Below are 19642 nucleotides of genomic sequence, written 5' to 3'. Positions count from 1 at the left end.
GCCAAAATGCTGCTCCAGAACGCACTGGCCGAGAGGTTTTCTTCTGCCACTAAACTCTCCTGACAGAAAAAGCTGCTAAAAGGCTATGTGTGTATGAACACATGGGATAACATGCAAGGGAGTTTAGAGGTAGGAAAAAAAGTCTGACGCTCAAAACAGCAGCTGTAAAAACACCCGGTGTGCATAAGACCTAACCCCCTAACCCCCCATTCTGTAATGCTAGTCAGTGAACCTCCCCTACATTGCTGGACAGTGTTGTTAACCCCCTTCCCTCCTTTTGCATTAGTTCTTTCCCACCCCCATTGCTGGTTAGTGTTATTAGAGCCTCCCCTCCCCCCCTCATTGCTGGTTAGTGTTATTAGAGCCTCCCCTCCCCCCCTCATTGCTGGTTAGTGTTATTAGAGCCTCCCCTCCCCCCCTCATTGCTGGTTAGTGTTATTAGAGCCTCCCCTCCCCCCCTCATTGCTGGTTAGTGTTATTAGAGCCTCCCCTCCCCCCCTCATTGCTGGTTAGTGTTAATAGAGCCTCCCCTCCCCCCCTCATTGCTGGTTAGTGTTATTAGAGCCTCCCCTCCCCCCCCCATTGCTGGTTAGTGTTATTAGAGCCTCCCCTCCCCCCCCCCCCCATTGCTGGTTAGTGTTATTAGAGCCTCCCCTCCCCCCCTCATTGCTGGTTAGTGTTAATAGAGCCTCCCCTCCCCCCCTCATTGCTGGTTAGTGTTATTAGAGCCTCCCCTCCCCCCCCCCATTGCTGGTTAGTGTTATTGGAGCCTCCCCCCCCCCCCATTTGCTGGTTAGTGTTATTAGAGCCTCCCCTCCCCCCCTCATTGCTGGTTAGTGTTATTAGAGCTTCCCCTCCCCCCCCATTGCTGGTTATTGTTATTAGAGCCTCCCCTCCCCCCTCATTGCTGGTTAGTGTTATTAGAGCTTCCCCTCCCCCCCCTCATTGCTGGTTATTGTTATTTGAGCTTCCCCCCCCCCCCCCCATTGCTGGTTAGTGTTATTAGAGCCTCCCCTCCCCCCTCATTGCTGGTTATTGTTATTAGAGCCTCCCCTTCCCCCCTCATTGCTGGTTATTGTTATTAGAGCCTCCCCTCCTCCCCTCATTGCTGGTTATTGTTATTAGAGCCTCCCCTCCCCCCCCCCCTCATTGCTGGTTAGTGTTAATAGAGCCTCCCCTCCCCCCTTCATTGCTGGTTAGTGTTATCAGAGCCTCCCCTCCCCCCCTCATTGCTGGTTATTGTTATTAGAGCCTCCCCCCCTCATTGCTGGTTATTGTTATTAGAGCCCCCCCCCCCCCCCCTCATTGCTGGTTAGTGTTATCAGAGCCTCCCCTCCCCCCATCATTGCTGGTAATTATTGTTAGACCCTCCCCCTCCCCCCTCATTGCTGGTTAGTGTTATTAGACTCTCCCCCTCCCCCCTTCATTGCTGGTAAGTATTGTTAGACCCTCCCCCTCCCCCCTTTATTGCTGGTAAGTATTGTTAGACCCTCCCCCTTATTGCTGGTAAGTGTTGTTAATCCCCCTGCCCCCACCCCCATTTCTGGCGTAGTAGCTGTCACCACAGAGAGAAGGTTGTGGTAGCCCAGGCGTAGAGAAGCTGCAGTCCAGTCTTGGTTTTCTTTCACTGTTCAGATCCTGACATCCTCTTTTCACACCTACATGTAATATGTTCCCAAAAGGTGAACTTATCCTTTAAAGTGAATAACTCTACACCAAGTTCACTGTGTGGACCATGCACCTATCTACACTATATACTGTATACGATGATTATATCCCACCTTAAATGCCTTTTCTCAAGAGGGATTAAATTCAGTTCAGATAATCTTTCCTCATAGCTGAGCTCCTCCATGCCTCTTATTAGTTTAGTTGCCCTTCTCTGCTCTTTCTCCAGCTCCCCAATATCCTATTTGTGAATTGGTTTCCAAAACTAAACTGTGCATTCCAGATGAGGTCTTACCATTTGTTTATAGGGTGGGTGTTGGTAATAGATAAATAACAAGAACACTTGTTAATAGTATTCTTCTAGTGTGTATGTTCAGTTTCATCAATCACAGTCTTCCTCTTTTTGTTTTGTGTATCGCAGGTTAAGGTTACAAAGAAAATAATGCAGCCAGCTACAAGAGATCGCTATAAAGAACTTAGTCCTGCCCTGACTCCAGAGGGCAATGTTGTTATGAGCTTTAGCTTTGACAGTTATCAGCTCGAAGAAGAAGAACTGCAGACAACCGGAAACAGCCAAACACAGGGAGTTCTTACCTTAATGGAGCCAGGTATAGTTAGATGCCTCTTATATCACACAATGACATTTTAATATATTCATTTTATTATTGTAATTTAGCACAATCAGTAAAAAAGATTAGATGCTTTTGTAATTGACCTGTGTGTTCATGATATGTATGGATTTGAAGAGGGATGGTCATAATATTTATTTATGTATTTCAGGTACTTATATAGCACTGTCAATTTACGCAGCGCTTTTACATATATATATATTGTACATTCACATCAGTCCCTAACCCTCAAGGGGTGTACAATCTAAGGTCCCTAACTCACATTCATACATACACATACTAGGGCCAATTTAGACAGGATCCAATTCACCTAACAGCATGTCTTTGGAGTGTGAGAGGAAACCGGAGTACCCAGAGGAAACCCACACAGAGAGAACATACAAACTCCAGGCAGGTGGTTGGGATTTGAACCAACAACCCTAGTACTGCCAGGCGGAAGTGCTAACCATTTAGCCATTGTGCTGCCCATACTTGTGACATCTTCTCTTTGGAGTTATGAGGCTTTCTAGATATGGGTTGGATGAGGGTTGCTGCCCTTTCCCATTCTACTATGAAGATCTGCCACTGCTCAGGCTTGTGACAAGGGCAAAGGGAAATGTTCTTGATCTTGAATGCCTGTTTAATTATATACCTCACAACGTTTCTGAAAAGATAAAGAGGATCACCTTTTAGAACATGGTATGACGGAAAAGGAAAAGGACACGTCCCTGCCATGGCTGCAGGTGCATGGACCACACAGATCTAATATGCAGAAAATAACTGGCTAAACCACACAAGAGCTCTATTTTTCCTTTATGTTGGCTTCTCAAAATAACAAATGCAGTAATATAGAGGTTGGATAAAACGTTTAGTGCAGGATAATAGTTTGGGTAGTAAAATAGTTCATAGTTAATTCTGTATAAAGATGTACACATTGGACCAAACAAAAGGACTGCATGAGAGACAGAGGAATTTGGTCTCAAAAGAGGGATAGTGCCTGCAAATAAGGGACAGTTGGAGCTGTGTAAATATATCTTGACATGCAAACGATCCTGGTCACATGCTGCTCATTTTGCATGGCCAATACTAAGACAGAAACTTGCTTAACTTTTATTCCTGCATTGTATAATTGTGCAGGTCTTTGGACAGTGTTTGTGCCTGTGTTGATGGGAAAATGCAGCTTGATTTTGACATAAGTTTGAGATTTTTCTGATAGAATTTACTGACAGCATTCCCATAGAGTGGGGAGTGAAGCAGTTCTTATATGAACATACTGTATGTCTGCTCAGATGCATATTGTCTGCTGTGTGTCCATTTATCAGTTATGCTGAGTGGTGTAACTTGTGTTAAACAAACATATCACATATACATGTACTGAAAGTGAATGTAAAGCTTTGCATTTTTTTTTAATATCAAACATGTTATACTTGCCTTCGCTGTGCAATGGTTTTGTACAGAGCAGCCCCACACCTCCCCCCTGCCAAATGCCCCCATAGCAAGCTACTTGCTATGGAGGCACTTGTGCGTGCTCATTCCTGAGCCAGCTCTGTGTACCCATTGACACACAGAGTACATCTCAGCCCCGACATCCCCCCGGCTCCCTCCTCACTGGCTGTGATTGACAGCAGTAGGAGCCATTGGCTTCCTCTGCTGTTTATCTGTTCAATGAGGAGAGAGATAGTCGAGAGAGACGCTGCTCTCATGCACATTGGTGAATCAAGATCAGACTCAGGTAAGTATGGGAGGGTGGGGCTGCACACTAAATGCATTATGGTAAAAAAAAACCTTCAGGTTTAGAACCACTTTAATAATTCAGGATGCTGATACACTACAAACTAAATATAATAATAATGTGACTAATCTTTTTTCCTCATACATTCCATATTAAATTCATTTTATAGATATTTCTTCATTACATTTGCTGAACTTAGACCTTGAAAACCCACATATGAATTAAATGATAAAAGAAATTGTAATCCCTTCCTGCCTGAAATGTGTGATATACATTTGTAGCCTTCACATGCCAAATTCTGCACATTATTTTCCTTCATTCATGACAGAACTTTGTAGCAGTGACTGCAAATAAGTAACAAACTGGAGACACCATTTGCAGGGCTAGGAAACAGAAATAATGACAGAAATGTGTGCTATTTTAGAAGGAATGTGATCAGTAAGCATAAGCTACTACTGTGTTCCACTCATCCATCAAAACCCATTTTTTTGTCATCAAAAGTAGCAGCTGGTGAAAAAAAGATAAAGGTAACAATTATACACTTCTGAAATGACACTATACATTTTTTGTTAATACTTCATGCTTGTATAAAGATTGCCCCACAATTATATGTCTTCAGTTTTTCTACAAGACCAGTTTTTCTACAAGACCACTCCACATATTTACATTAAAGTGTTACTAAACACACAACAGTAAAATAAGTCTATACATGAAGTAAAGCATTCTTGTTATACTCACTGTGGAACCTAAGGGGTTAATCCTCCACATTGTGAAAAGGGCTGTTTGATCCTGTCTTCTCTGATCCTCCCCTTGTTCCACAGTCCTCAATCCATCTGCTGATAGTAGACAGTCCTAGGTGACACTGCACATGCTCAGTTTGGTGTGCATTGCTAGAGAGGGTTTTTTTGGGGGGGTGCATGTGAGTAGCACAGGGCCAATCAGCACTCTCCAGGCAGAGGGCCAGGGGTCATGCAGCCTCATAGGACAGTTAGAGAAGAATGAAAATTCCTTCCACAAGATGAACCAGTGCTTAGCTGGACAATAATAGAAGTCACATGACTGCTATATACTCTTGAATGAGAAAAGGTATTTAGCAGTTTATATTTACTAAAATAATTGCATTTCCATGTTCTGTGTACTGTGGGAGACCAGATGTAGTGAATACAGGGTTCTGGGTTTAACAACTTTATAGATTTTTCTAGTATCAAACAAATGCTTGTTAATGTAAAATATTTTTTCTCTTTTACACCTCACCTGGTCATTAGTCCTTCATCATTATCCATATAATTCTATCCACTTTACATCCACTGGACACTATACAATATAATCCAACCCAAACCACACCGTGCAATATATATCACCCAACCCTTGGTCGCCAAGACCTCTTCCCAGGAAGTCCAAAACAAAATATTTCCCAGCGTCCAGTCAAATCAACTCCATCAATGTGTATCCTTCAGTGTCTTTACAATTCTTCAGGATTCTTTAAATTTTTTTAATTCTTATTAAAGTGACATCCCCCTCTTCTTCCTTAAACCTCAAACAATATCACGTAGAGAGCGCACAGTGCATTACCTATGCCATACCATATAAATAAAACTAAAATACACTCACAAAAAGTGCTCAAAGCATGCAAAAATTCCACCACGTGTCCTTCCACATGTGATATCTGTAATTCCTACTCTCACCCTCTAAACTTGCTCAAATGTATTCCCAGCTCGTGCATTCTTGCTTCGAAATCACTCTTTCTGAATAATCGTTCCTTCCAGAATTTAAATTCCATATAATGTAGTATTATCAACAATTATTATCGTGCCACTCTGAGCTGGACACTGTCTACTTCTACTTTATTTCAAAACCAGCAAGACAGAAGGTGCAAGCTGCTTTTACTCATTTCTTACATATTTTTTTTCAAGTTTGGAAAACATTGAAATTTTACTTCTCAACTTTTGCAATCAACTTCTCCTCTTATGCGCAATAATTTTATAAGGCCTATATAAACACTTACTACCTTGCAAAGTCTATTAGAAAAAAGAGAAGTAATGTCAGAAAGGTATTCATTCTGCAACTTAACATTACAGTTGGGTGTGTAGTGATTGGGTAAAAAATCACAAGCACGGCAGAAGTATGTTCCTAGCTATTCTATAATGGTGGCCACAGTGGGATCTGTGTTTTTTTCCATAACAGTAGTTTTATAGGACATTGGCGTTGATTTTCTAAACACAAATAGACTATTCACTTTGCAAAGGAAGTTGCACGTTGCATGGGAATTTTCCCCAGAGTTTAGTGAATGTAGTGAAACTAACTCTATAAACTTCCATCATCAAATCATGTTCTGGCAAAACGTGCGTTATTTTTTTTTTATTTTCCTTGCACATGATTGGCTATTCTTTTCATAGTGTAATTTCCCCACATTCACTAAGCTCTGGGGAAAATTCCCATGCAAAGAGCAACTTCCCTCATGAAGTGAACAGTCTTTAAGCCTAGTACACACAATGAGAAAATTGGACAAAAAAATACAGCCGTAGCGATCGTCTGATAATCTGATCATTAATACACAGCTTTGGAGAGCCGATCACAACAATTCATATCCAAGGGAACAAGCACGAAAATGTTTCTCGTACGATAACAGAACAAACGATTTTCGTTTAATCAACATGATATTCGTCCATAAAAAAAATCAAGTGACCAAGACTGCGCATGCTCAGAAACTAAAGAATACATTACAATACATTACATCACTTCATCAAGTTGTATTTTGTCTTACAAGAATTTTCGTAACTTTAGTAACCTCTTCATTTTCGATATGAGACTAGCATGCAAAAAAAGAAAAAAAATCAGCGATCATTTGTCCGATAGTCTCAGCGTTTGTCCGAGGCTTTAGTAAATCAATCCCTTTGAAGCAGGTTAGCCCAGTTATCTTTACATTGGAATAAAGTCTTACTACCCACTAACTATTGTGTATAACCTTCTTTTTCCTTTATGTTAAACTTAGTTCAGGGGCGGACATTTGAAAACTCAGGCACTGCCCGAGGGCCCGGGGTCAGTAGGGGGCCCCATCAGATGCCCCTGGTACCTTTTTTCATAGGCTTTTTTGAGTTTTGGCAAGGACACAGGGGCCCCATGATCCCCTATTGCCCGGGGGCCCCATGAGTTGTCAGTCCGCCTCTGACTTAGTTCATTACATCTGAGCTTTTAACTGAAGTAGTAAAAGTCGTTTGGGTTATTTGGTTTCCTCCTACTGGAAACATAGTTGAAAGCTGCTTTGATTTGTTCCAAGTTGAATGACTGACAGAGATAGCAAAAAAGGTATAATATGACTGATTTCGTATGCTTCAAATTTGTTAAAATGGTTGTAAAGGCTGAAGGTTTTTTTTACCTTCATGCATTCTATGCATGAAGGTATAAAACCTTCTGTGTGCAGCAGTGCCCCAGCCCCCTCAATACTTACCTGAGCCCCATCAAGATCCAGCGATGTGCACAACAGCCTTGGCTGTCCCAGGTCGCTGCCTCTTCATTGGCTGTGGGCTCCCGCTGCTGTCAATAACAGCCAGTCAGCCAATGAGGAGAGAGAGAGGGTGGACACACAGATAAGCGGGTACCCCCATATAAAGCTGCTTGCTGTGGGGGCACCAAACAGGAGGAAGGAGCCAGGAGAGCCTGCGGTGGACCCGAGAAAAGGAGTATCCAGGCTGCTCTGTGCAAAACCACTGCACACACACTGCAGGTAAGTATAGACATGTTTGTTATTTTCCCCAAAAAAATTAACCTTTAGAATCGCTTTAAAGCTGAATAATTGAATAAATACACAATACACGTACACAGATACTTATAAGTATCTGTTGTCATGTTAAGCAGAAAATGGATTTCTGTCAATTAAGTTGATAATGTAAAATAAATTATTTAAAATAAAATATTTGATATTCAAAGGGTACCAGAACCATAAAGCTGTAAAGCATTGCCATTATTGGATATTGGTCATAGACATAGTTACATAGTTAGTCTGGCTGAAAAAAAGATAAAAGTCCATCCAGTTCAACCATAAAAAAAAAGTTATATTCCTATACTCACAGTTTATCCAGAGGAAGGCAAAAAAAACCCAGCACAGCATGATCCAATTTGCTCCTGCAGGTAAAACAATTCCTTCCTGATCCCCCGAGAGGCAATCAGATATTCCCTGGATCAACTTTACCTATAAATGTTAGTATCCAGTTATATTTTGTGTATCTAAGAAACAATCCAGGCCTTTTTTGAAGCAATCCACTGAGCTGGCCAGAACCAACTCTTAAGGGAGTCTATTCCACACTTTCACAGCTCTCACTGTGAAGAAACCTTTCCATGTTTGGAGATTACATTTCTTTTCCTCTAGACATAAAGAGTGCCCCCTTGTCCTCTGTGATCACCTCAGGGTGAATAGCTCTACACCGAGTTCACTATATGAAACACTGATGTTCCACTAATCTTTCCTCATAGCTGAGCTCCTCCATGCCTCTTATCAGTTTGGTTGCCCTTCTCTGTACTTTCTCCAGTTCCCCAATGTTCTTTTTGTAAATTGGTGCCCAAAACTGAACTGCATATTCCAAAACCCTCAACCCTGCTAGCACTCATATCCCAGTTACAATATTAACAGGAAATATCAGTTGTCACTTACAGGTTAGTAGACTCCTGTTACATAGACATGCAGATTATTCCTGTAACTGTAGTCAGATTTGCATCCCAAACTGTTGATTATAGCTCAGGCAAAAATGTGTTTCCCTGTTTAATTCTTCCTGAGCGCTGATTTCTATATCTTGCATCGACGATGGACAACAGGTCTTTGTTTCAGCTACAATCATGCTGTTTTGGGTGCAGAGCTGGCTTCAGTGTACAATATGGATTATTCCACTCATTATCCTCAAATGAGGATTGAATCCTTTCAAGCTGAACTCCATTCAGATATTTTTTTATTTTTTAATTTATTTATTACAGGTACTTATACAGCGCAGTCAATTTACGCAGCGCTTTACATATATATTGTACATTCACATCTGACCCTAAACCTCAAGGGATGTACAATCTAAGGATACAACAGACACAGGCTAAGACTGCCCTGTATTCTGTAAAACACCCCTAAAGTGTATCGAAACCCAACACCAAAATTTGGATATGTTGCAGTTTAGTAGTCCTCAGTGTGGTGGCTGTATTCATGTTTTTTTCAAGTTTCTTTTGCTTTATTTGCCCCTGGTAATACTGGAAATAACATACTTCTTGTCCCTGTGTGGCTACATCACTCCTCTGTTCTATGGAAAGAGCCATGGTTGTCACCCTAGACTGCTCTTCTAAAGGTCAGGGCAATTGGTATTTTGCAGAAGATAGCTAGGAAGAAAAAAGCTCACATAAAATTACAAAAATATGGCATTTGTGGCAAGACCAGCATTTATTTTCTGCATTTGCTGAAAATGTTATTAGCTTCTCAAAAAAAGAAACTAAGGCAGCCATCATTGCAAGGACTGTAGGCTGCAATATACTGCAATTTATGTGGGTATTGTTGTCCTTTAAACTAGATCTGAAGGCAAACCTATTTTGGGTAGAATAATGGATGTCTATTTTTTTTTTTTTTTGCAATTTGTGTCTTATTGGGGAGATTTTCCTTCATTTCCTGTCCCATATCCAAAACAGGAAGTGGGAGGAAATCCATCCAAAGTGAGGGTGACCCTGGTTGTTGCTAGGGTCATGAGAACTAGTGTCCCCATTAGAAGAGTTCCCCTCTATTCCTGTTCTGGTGAAAACCTAAAACTTTAGATTTTCCTTCACTTTCACTCTCCGTAATAACGGTAAACAGGACAAGTAGAGAGGATGAATCTTCCTAACAGATGCAATAAGATCTGACATGTGTTCTAACTCCTCCTTACTCTATCTAAAACGTAAAAAAAAAATTATTTAGGTATACTTATTATTATTATTATTATTATTATACAGTATTTATAAAGCGCCAATAGTTCACTCAGCGCTGTACATACTTAAATGTATTTATAAATGCAAGGAGTGTAAGTACCTGAATTTGACTTGGTATCAGAATCTTGGAATCAACTATACAGTAAAGCTCTAAGCGGGAGGTGGAGAAGCAGTACAAGGAGCCAATTATGTGCGTTGCAGTGGAAGGGGCATGCTGAAGAAGGAAGGAGAGTAGAGCGAGAGATGAGTTAATCAGTGTTCTTCTCCTTTCACTCTCCAGAAGGCGTGGAGAGAAGAGCTGTAAATGAAAGTGATACTGCAACAGAAAAGATCAGGCCCCCTCCCCTGCCAGACAGGACTGTGCTGCACGGCAGAGCTGTGTAAATCCCAGGACTGGATGGACAGAAATACAAATCCTTTGGCATATAAACAGCTACCATAAGTATATAGTTTTATGTATATATTAGCTGTATACCTTGAATTCAGCTATAAGTACTAAGTTCAGCTTTTTACAAATAAAATAATAACTGCATATATTTGCAGGAAATAAATGTGCAATTATAATTTTTTATATTTTTATATTATAATGTTTTTTGCATAGGAGCCTACAAAGTATTTCTCCTGCTATCAGTGGATTGTGTGTTCATTGTCCGGCTCCTGCAGACTCTTCCTCCAGCTTCAGTTGGAGAGCAGGAGCAAGTGTCAAAGGGCTACGAGTATGGCGATTGTTACACTCGTGTTCCACTGAGAACTACAAGTCCTTTTGCCGAGGTGGGAAGGCATGCATGTTTTAAGAAGGCAGGACTTTACTTTTCCACACAAACATCACAATTTTAAAATGCCTTCAAAAAGATTTTTAAATGAACTTAAGTGTGTTTATTTTTGTATGTAGGATTTAAAACACTTAGGGCCAGTTCACACCATGCCCACACATGAATCGCACAGGAACACGTTGTGCTTTACCGTGTGATTCACACCGCATGCAAAAAGCACTCCATTGGCAATCTGCAACGGGTATAAATACAAAGTTAACAACACCCCAAACACAGGTTGCAAACGCAGTGCGTTTGCCCAAACTGGATCACATGCTACTTTTGCACCATGCTATTCAGTTGCAGTGTGTTTTAAAAATAGTGCATGCACTACTATTGGTGCAGTGTGATTTTAGCTCCTTAAAGAAGAACTCTGGCAAAAAAAAAAATCACCCATTAGTACACCCCCTACACAAAACACTAAACAGTTAATACATTTGTGAAATCCCTTACCATTAAAGAGAAATGTCTAGCTGAATTCTCAGGAAGTCATATCTGGAATTCAAAAGATAACAGTATCTGCTCTGAGGAAGTGTAACAGCCGGGACTACATCATGTCCTGTCCTCTCAAGAAACTACACTTCCCATCAACCTCCAACCACACAGCAGCACAGGTGACAATCTTATAAATGTAAAGCATGCATGTGCAACGTGTAGTTCATTCTATGTAGTCTACTTTAGATTGAATTCTCCCCCCTCTAGGTTTTCTGTTTCTGGCTGTGGCTGCTCTCATCACATGCAATCTCTCCCCCTCCAACCACAACAGCAGATAAACTAATTGATCAGACACTGTAGCCATACTACAGGAGATGACTTGCAATGTATCCCATGGGATCACAGACAAGACCACATTTGTAGCAAGGAAGGTGCTGAACCTCTGATAATGTTTTTATGGATGTTCCTGTGCCAGGGTCAGGAAGTGAGGTGAAGTCTCCCTCCAGTGGGGGGGGGGGGGGGGGAGTCACAGAAACAGGAAGTCTCTCTTCATTGGTGTGTCAAAAACAGGACATGAGGGGAAGTCTCCATCCAGTGGGGTCACAGGGACAGGAAGTGATGGGACATCTCCCTCTGTGAGGTCACAGGAACAGGAAGGGAGGAGAAGTCTCCCTCCGGTGGGGTCACAAACAGGAAGTGAGGGGACGTTTCCTTCCAGTGGGGTCACAGGGACAGGAAGTAAGGGTAAGTCTCCCTCTGTGAGGTCACAGAAACAGGAACTGAGGGGAAGTCTCCCTCCAGTGGTGTCACAGGGACAGGAAGTGATGGGAAGTCCCCCTCCAGTGGGATCACAGGGAAAAGAAGTGAAAGGAAGTCTCCCTCCAGTGGGGTTACAGGGACTGGAAGTGAGGGGAAGTCTCCTTCCAGTAGGGTCACAGAAACTGGAAGTGAGGGGAAGTCTCCCTATAGTGGGGTAACAGGGACTGGAAGTGAGGGAAAATCTGCCTCTGGTGGGGGTCACAGAAACAGGAAGTGAGGGGAAGTCTCCCTCCAATGAGATCACCAGCAACAGGAATTGTTGGGAAGATTCCTTCCATTGGTTTCACAGAAACAGGAAGTCTTACTCCATTAGTGTCACAGGGACAGGAAGTGAGGGTAAGTCTCCCTCCATTGGGATCACAGAAACTGGAATTCTCTCTCCAGTGGTGTCATGGGGACAAGAAGTGAGGGGACGTCTCCCTCCAGTGGGGTCACAGAAACAGGAAGTCTCCATTCAGTGGTGTCACATAAAAAGGAAGTCTCCCTCTGGTGGGGTGACAGAAACAGAAAGTGAGAAGTCTCCCTCCTGTAGGGTCACAGGGACAGGCACTATTACATCAGTGTGACAGGTGTGGGGGGGCAGTGTGACAGGAGGAGGGGGGCACTGTGACAGGAGGGGGGGCGATGTGACAGGTGGTAGGGGCGGTGTGACAGGAGGGGGCAGTGTGACAGGTGGGGGGGCGGTGTGACAGGTGGTAGGAGCAATGTGACAGGTGGGGGGCAGTGTGCCAGGAAAGGGGGTAGTGTGACAGGAGAGGGGGCAGTGTGAAAGGAGAGGGGGGGCAGTTTGACAGGAGAGGGGGCAGTTTGACAGGAGTGGTGGGGGCAGTGTGACAGGAAAGGGGCTAGTGTGACAGGAGAGGGGGGGGGCAGTTTGACAGGAGAGGGGGGCAGTTTGACAGGAGTGGTGGGGGAGTGTGACAGCAGGGGGGGCAGTGTAACAGGTGGAGGGGGCAGTGTGACAGGAGAGGGGGCAGTGTGACAGGTGGAGGAGGGAAGCAGTGTGATAGGAGGACACATCATATACTGCTGGCATAGTGCTGGGCACTGCTGTGGCCGAGAACAAAGAAGCGTCAGCTAAGTCGAGGGGCGGGGCTAGGAGGTGGAGCCATCAGTCGCAGCAACCAGTAGCTGCCAGAAACACATGGCAGGCTGGATGAGAGGGGTGGCAGGCAGCATATACAGCAACCAATGCTCTTCATTCTCCTCTCTGCAGTTGAATGCCTCCTTCTACTCCCCTCCCACAGGTATTCAGTGGCTGCAGGGAGGAGAGTACAGAGCATTGGTTGTTCTAAATGCCACCTGCTGCCCCTGTCATCCAGGTAGGAGGGACCGAGGCAGCTGTCAAAAGCTCCGGTCCCGCCCACCCCCAACATCACCGCTCTGTTTTGACAGCTGGCTTTCTCCCGACTCTTGCAGACTTTACCATCTGCTGCAGAACTGTTTCATCTGGCTGTGAGAGGAGCGCTGAGTCTGTGGTCAGTCCTCCTGTGTTCCAGCAGTATCTTCCTCCTCCAGCCAGTGCAGCCTATCAGAGGTGGCTGTCATTTTTAGCACCCCACCTCCATGGGCGTTACAGACCGGTGGTCTCTGAGTCCTGTTCTGCCCACTACAGCAAGCAGTAATGTAAGTACATCCCTGCTTCCTGTAGACTGAACTACAGATGAGAAGGGCCGAGATTGGTGGCTGGAGGAATAGGAGGAAAAGCAGCTACCGGTCTTACAAACAGGAAAACCCCTGGGAATTAATGGTCTGATTTGAAAATGTTCAGGCTATATCTGAGCAACTACTGAGTTTACAAGAACATGGATAACCTATTCAGTGAAGGTAGGGAATCAGCAACAAGGACATAGTTACATAGTTAGTCTGGCCAAAAAAAGACAAAAGTCCATCTAGTTCAACTATAAAAAAAAGTGATAATCCTATACCCACAGTTGATCCAGAGGAAGGCAAAAAAACCAGCAAAGCATGATCCAGTTTGCTCCTGCAGGGGAAAAAAATTCTTCCTGATCCCCCAAGTGGCAATTAGATATTCCCTGGATCAACTTGTTAGTATCCGGTTATATTCTGTGTATCTAGGAAAGAATCCAGGCCTTTTTAAAGCAATCTACTGAGCTGGCCAGAACCAACTCTTGAGGGAGTCTATGGCACATTTTCATACCTCTTACTGTGAAGAAACCTTTCTGTATTTGGAAATTAAATCTTTTTTCCTCCAGACATAAAGAGTGCCCCCTTGCCCTCTGTGATGACCTCAAGGTGAATAACTCTACACCGAGTTCACTATATGAACAACTGATGTATTTATACATGTTGATCATATCCCCCCTAATCTCCTCTTCTCAAGAGAGAATAAATTCAGTTCCTCTAATCTCTCCTCATAGCTGAGCTCCTCCATGCCTCGTATCAATTTAATTGCCCTTCTCTGTACTTTCTCAAGTTCCCCAATGTTCTTTTTGGGAATTGGTGCCCAAAACTGAACTGCATATTCCAGATGAGGTGTTACTAATGATTTGTACAGGGGTAATATGATATCTCTCTCTCTGGAGTCTATACCTCTTTTAATACAAGAGAGGATTTTGCTCGCTTTAGAAATCGCAGCTTGGCATTGCATGCCATTATTAAGCTTGTGATCTGCCAGAACCCCCAGATCCTTCTCCACCATTGATTCCCCCAGTTGTACCCCCCCCCAGTATGTATGATGCATGCATATTCTTAGCTCCTAAGTGCATAACCTTACATTTACCAACATTAAACCTCATTTGCCACATAGTTGCCCAATTAAACAGTGCATTGAGGTCGGCTTCTAAGTTGGAGATATCTTGTAAGGATGTTATTCCACTGCACAGCTTGGTGTCATATGCAAAGACTGAAATGGGATTTTTAATCTCAGACACTATATCATTTATAAATATATTAAAAAGTAAGGGTCCCAACACTGAACCTTGGGGTACACCACTGATGACCCCAAACCATTCAGAGTATGAATCATTAACCACTACTCTCTGAATACGATCTTTTAGCCAGTTTTCTATCCATTTACATACAGATTTTTCCAAGCCCGTAGACTTTACCTTACACATTAGCCATGTGTGGGGAACTGTGTTAAACGCTTTTGCAAAATCCAAGTATACCACGTCCACTGCCACCCCTCTGTCCAAGGTTTTGCTCACCCCCTCATAAAAAGAAATCAGATTTGTTTGACAACTTCTGTCTTTCATGAATCCACGCTGTCTGTTGCTTAAAATGTTTTTTTCAAGCAAGAACTCATCTATGTGGTCTTTTATTAAACTCTCCAGTATCTTCCCAACTATAGAAGTTAAACTAACAGGTCTATAATTACTTGGTAAGATTTGGATCCTTTTTATATATAGGCACCACATTGGCCTTACAACATGTAGAGAAGTTTTTGCCCGGAGTTCTGCTTTAAAAATAAATGGGCTGAAATTCCACCGCACAGAACTGCATGTGATTCACATAGCAACACACAGCTCATGTGATCCATGTGGGCATGGTATGAACAGTCCCTTAAAGTTTTCGTACTAATATGTGGACATGCTCAAAAAAATACTTTCTCTTACTTTTTTTAATTGTATTTTTTTTTTCATTAAGATCCAAACCCAGAGCCGATGGACCGTTATCATGGAATATACTTTGCTATGTTGCTTGCTGGAGTTGGCTTCCTGCTTCCATATAACAGTTTTATTACAGATGTGGACTATCTGCACCACAAGTTTCCAGGTGTGTTAAATGTTACATCAAATGTCTACACTCAGAGGTGCCTTTCTTCTTGTTTTTCATTGCATGAACCTGGAGAGTGCTTCCTCTCCCTGTTGAGGGCTGCCATGAAGTAGACAACATCTACCAACCACAGTGACACCCTCTGCTGGAGTTAAGGATAGGCCATTCCATCATTAAGACTGTTGTTCCCAGGGACAAACCAGTGTGTGCCGATCTACACCCTCTACATAAAAAAATGACACATAGTAGTTGCTCATCCTCCCTTTTCCCACTGAACAACTGTGTCTGAGTTTACATATTTCTGATTTTTCATACATTTTTCTTTTCTTCCTCGTTTCTTGTTTTTCCTGACTATAGTTCAGTCTCACATACACTGGCAGAGCTTGTACAGGGAATTTACAACTGTGGGGTAGAATCTCAAGATTAGACCTGGGTTATGTGTGCTTTAGATACTTCAGCTCAGACAAGGTGAAAGTGGCAGAAGTCAGAGGCTTTTATGATGTACAATATATAGTTCTTGATCTTAAAATATCGAAATAGTTCTGTATTAAAAATATTATATTTAAACTCATTTGTGAAGAAACACATAGAGAGTTGCATGATACTGATGAAGGACCATAGAGAGAATCTTCCCATACCTGGTAAGAGAAAAAGATAGACTTCACAAGAATGATTGTAATCGTCTAAGTGGTAAAAGAGAGATACGGAGATTTCATACTGTCCCAAATTTTAGGTAACTGAGCTGTTATTGGGTTCCGTATCATATTTTCAATTATTAGGCTCAGTTCATGTTGCTGCAACCCCAAAGCTGTGCAACTTTGCATTGCAACTTCATGTGACTTCAGTGTGACTTCATGCGACTTTGATGTTTATGTGACTTTGGTTTGGGCAATCAACACAATACAGAGTGTGACACAGCAGAAAATGGACTGGGAGTGGATTAGAGGGTATAAAAAAACCCTCTGGAATCAGATCATGTCACAGTCAAAGTTACATAAATAAGACAAAGATATGAATTCTTGCAACTCTTGTGATTTTTATCTCTTCCCATCTGGCCTATCCACATAAATGGCCATATGGAAACATGGCCGATGCGGATGTACGTTTCTAAACATTCACCCACATCTACCACCTGTGTGCGCTTCCTGGAAGCATGCAGCAGTGTGATCAGTGCCCGCTGTGTCCGAACAGGATCGCTGCACCAGGCCGCTGTGGGCAGCCCCAGTACCAAGTGATCACTGATTTGCCAATCAGCGATTACATGCACAGTAGTAAACAAGATCTCATTTCCTGGCATCATTGTTTATTACTGTAAGCTCTATGATCAATTACAGAGGCCTCGTAGCATGTGATAAGCTGTGACCAATCACAGCTCTCACAGTATTTCTCAATGGCTGCTGGAATGCAGCCAGAGTGAGTGAGAAATGATTGCTTTTACAGCCAGCATGTCTGTAAAAGCAATTTAAAAAAATTTAGCATTTTACTGCTAGGGTGACATTATATAAAAAAATAATAAATACATAAAAAAAAATAAAAAAAAATAAAATAAAAATGTAAAAAAAAAAGTGTTACTGGTTTCCATGTTTAAAAAAAATATGTGAATAGTATGATTTTAAGGGTGTGCATTTTGTTTCTGTTTTTAGATTTTGCAATTTGTCAGTTATTTGTTTGGAATGAATAAAGAAATATCGCAGGATATTATTTCAATATTTAATTTACTTGCTGTCATTTGCTTTCAGGCACATCTATAGTGTTTGATATGAGTCTGACCTATATCATTGTAGCTTTAGCTGCTGTTGTCCTTAATAATGCTATGGTGGAGCTTCTTACTACAAACACAAGGATCACCGCTGGTAAGTAACAAAAACAAATTTATGCTTTCAGTCAGTGAAGCAGATTTTGTCTGTTAACACAAACGGGCACATTTCAAGGGCTAGGGTTCACTAAGATTAAATAATGTTGGTCTTGACTCCTAAAGTATGATTAATTACAGGTAATTACACATTTTACATACATATGCTTGAATTGCCACACTGCATATTCAGGCAGGGTTTACAATTCATATGTAAGCATTGGTTTTTAGAAACATCACAACTAGCTAAATTTTTTATGGAATAATAAGTCTCCCTTTGTTTTTTTTATCATGGCAAATTTCTTATGTAAGCCATTAAATAGAGAAAAAATAGAAAACAAACTGAATAATAACATTTATTTAATACACTATATTAATCAAAGTGTAATAACACTGCAGCCATTGTGACCTGTAATTCTAGAGAGTGGCAAATGTTGGGGAGTGTATAAGCAAAATCCTGTTCATGGGGCAAATATGCCAAATAAAGGTAAGTGAATTGACAAACGTCCAGATTTAGCCACCTAGTATAAAAGCATTGCAGAAGTATATGTATGCCAGTTTCCAATTGTACACAGTAAACACATCTCAGTTCTGATCAGAACCTTCAGCTCACTGTTTGCTCACAATTATTCCTTCAAGAGAACAAAAAAAAGCTGGTGCATGCTCAAATATTAAATATTAAAAATAAACTTGACAATATATAGCACTCACAACCCAGGATTGCAGAAGCACATATCAGGGCCTTGTTGGTAAAGATGACATGAAAAAACCACTTGTGCTCACTGTTTTCAGGGCAGCATTTTGGCAACCCTGCCACACTTCTGATCCTGAAGTCAACACTGCAGTATGATAAGGGCCCTCCGTTTTGTCAAAGAATAGCTCTTGGCAAATGGGCACATACATACTGTAGCTAAGGTAGGAGGGCATGGACCTGCAAGCAGTAAAAAAGCTATGTATTTAATCCTTTATAATCAAAATATGTTAATATATTAAAAATGCCTCTCAGGGGATCAGGAAGGAATTTTTTTCACAGCAGGAGCAAATTGGATCATGCTTTGCTGGGGTTTTTTTTTGCCTTCCTCTGGATCAACTGTGGGTGTAGGATTATAACTTTTTTTTATGGTTTAATTGGATGGACGTTTGTTTTTTTTCAGCCAGACTAACTATGTAACTATGTAACATAGTAAGATGACAATAGGGAATTACTCATCACACTGAAAATAGTACTAAAATGGTACATCTTTTCATAATGATAATCAGAATAAAGCTATACAGAGTGTATAAAATACATATAAAATATGTATTAAATATAATACATAAAAACCGATCACTAATAAAAAATAATTATTAAGATTCTATATTCAGACCTTCTGAACTCAATGTTTTCACACAAAAAACTCAGGTCTCCATCTCCTTTAGATATTTGATTTGATAATGATAATCAAAATAAAGCTATACAGAGTGTATAAAATACATATAAAATATGTATTAAATATAATACATAAAAACCGATCACTAGTAAAAAATAATTCTTAAGATTCTATATTCAGACCTTCTGAGGTTAATATTTAGATATTTTGATTTGATAAATCTCAGTTGTCCCTCAAACTTTGGAGTGCCTTTAAACCTGCAGTCACAGTGTTGATAGGGGCCCTGAAAGTGAGAAGGCAGCAGATAAGTAAAACTTTATCAAAAAGACAACAAGTACCATCCATGGTGTAGTAAGCAGACATGTATTGAAAAGAAAACATTGGTTTCATGATGTGAAATGGCTATATGGAAAGAAGAATGAACGGGGGCTTCCAGGACTGGTCCTACAGGCACTGCGGCAGCAAGTGCTATTACAGAAAGGTCCATCTGTGAGTCTCAGAGTACATGCAAAATCACAACGTTACCCACTGTGCAATAAGTGTCCTCAGCTTCTCAGTTACATTGCCGGCACAAGGCTTCACAGAATGTGTTTCAGGAAACTCTCCCCTTTCTCAACATAAATAATAATAGTTTCCATGCTCCTAAAATGTAATATTCCCACCCAGTTCCAGCTCTTTAA

General features: G+C 41.6%; 1 protein-coding gene across 2 annotated transcripts in view; it reads left to right on the top strand.

The window, feature by feature from the left end:
* Positions 1–19642, top strand: part of SLC29A4 (solute carrier family 29 member 4) — an 82589-nt gene that overhangs the window by 24375 nt on the left and 38572 nt on the right. For both annotated transcript variants that reach the window (XM_089689975.1, XM_089689974.1), the window contains exons 2-4: positions 2087–2273; positions 15612–15740; positions 17480–17593. In XM_089689975.1, coding sequence (XP_089546101.1) covers positions 2108–2273; positions 15612–15740; positions 17480–17593 — 409 coding nt within the window. In that variant the 5' untranslated portion in view covers positions 2087–2107. The remainder of the gene's footprint in view (positions 1–2086; positions 2274–15611; positions 15741–17479; positions 17594–19642) is intronic.

Source organism: Staurois parvus, unplaced genomic scaffold, assembly GCF_062004578.1.
Source record: "Staurois parvus isolate SC_StPar_1 unplaced genomic scaffold, SC_StPar_1.0 ptg000506l, whole genome shotgun sequence".
Lineage (NCBI taxonomy): Eukaryota > Metazoa > Chordata > Amphibia > Anura > Ranidae > Staurois > Staurois parvus.
The sequence above is the reverse complement of the archived record's forward strand: the minus strand, read 5'-3'. Positions and strand labels throughout refer to the sequence as shown.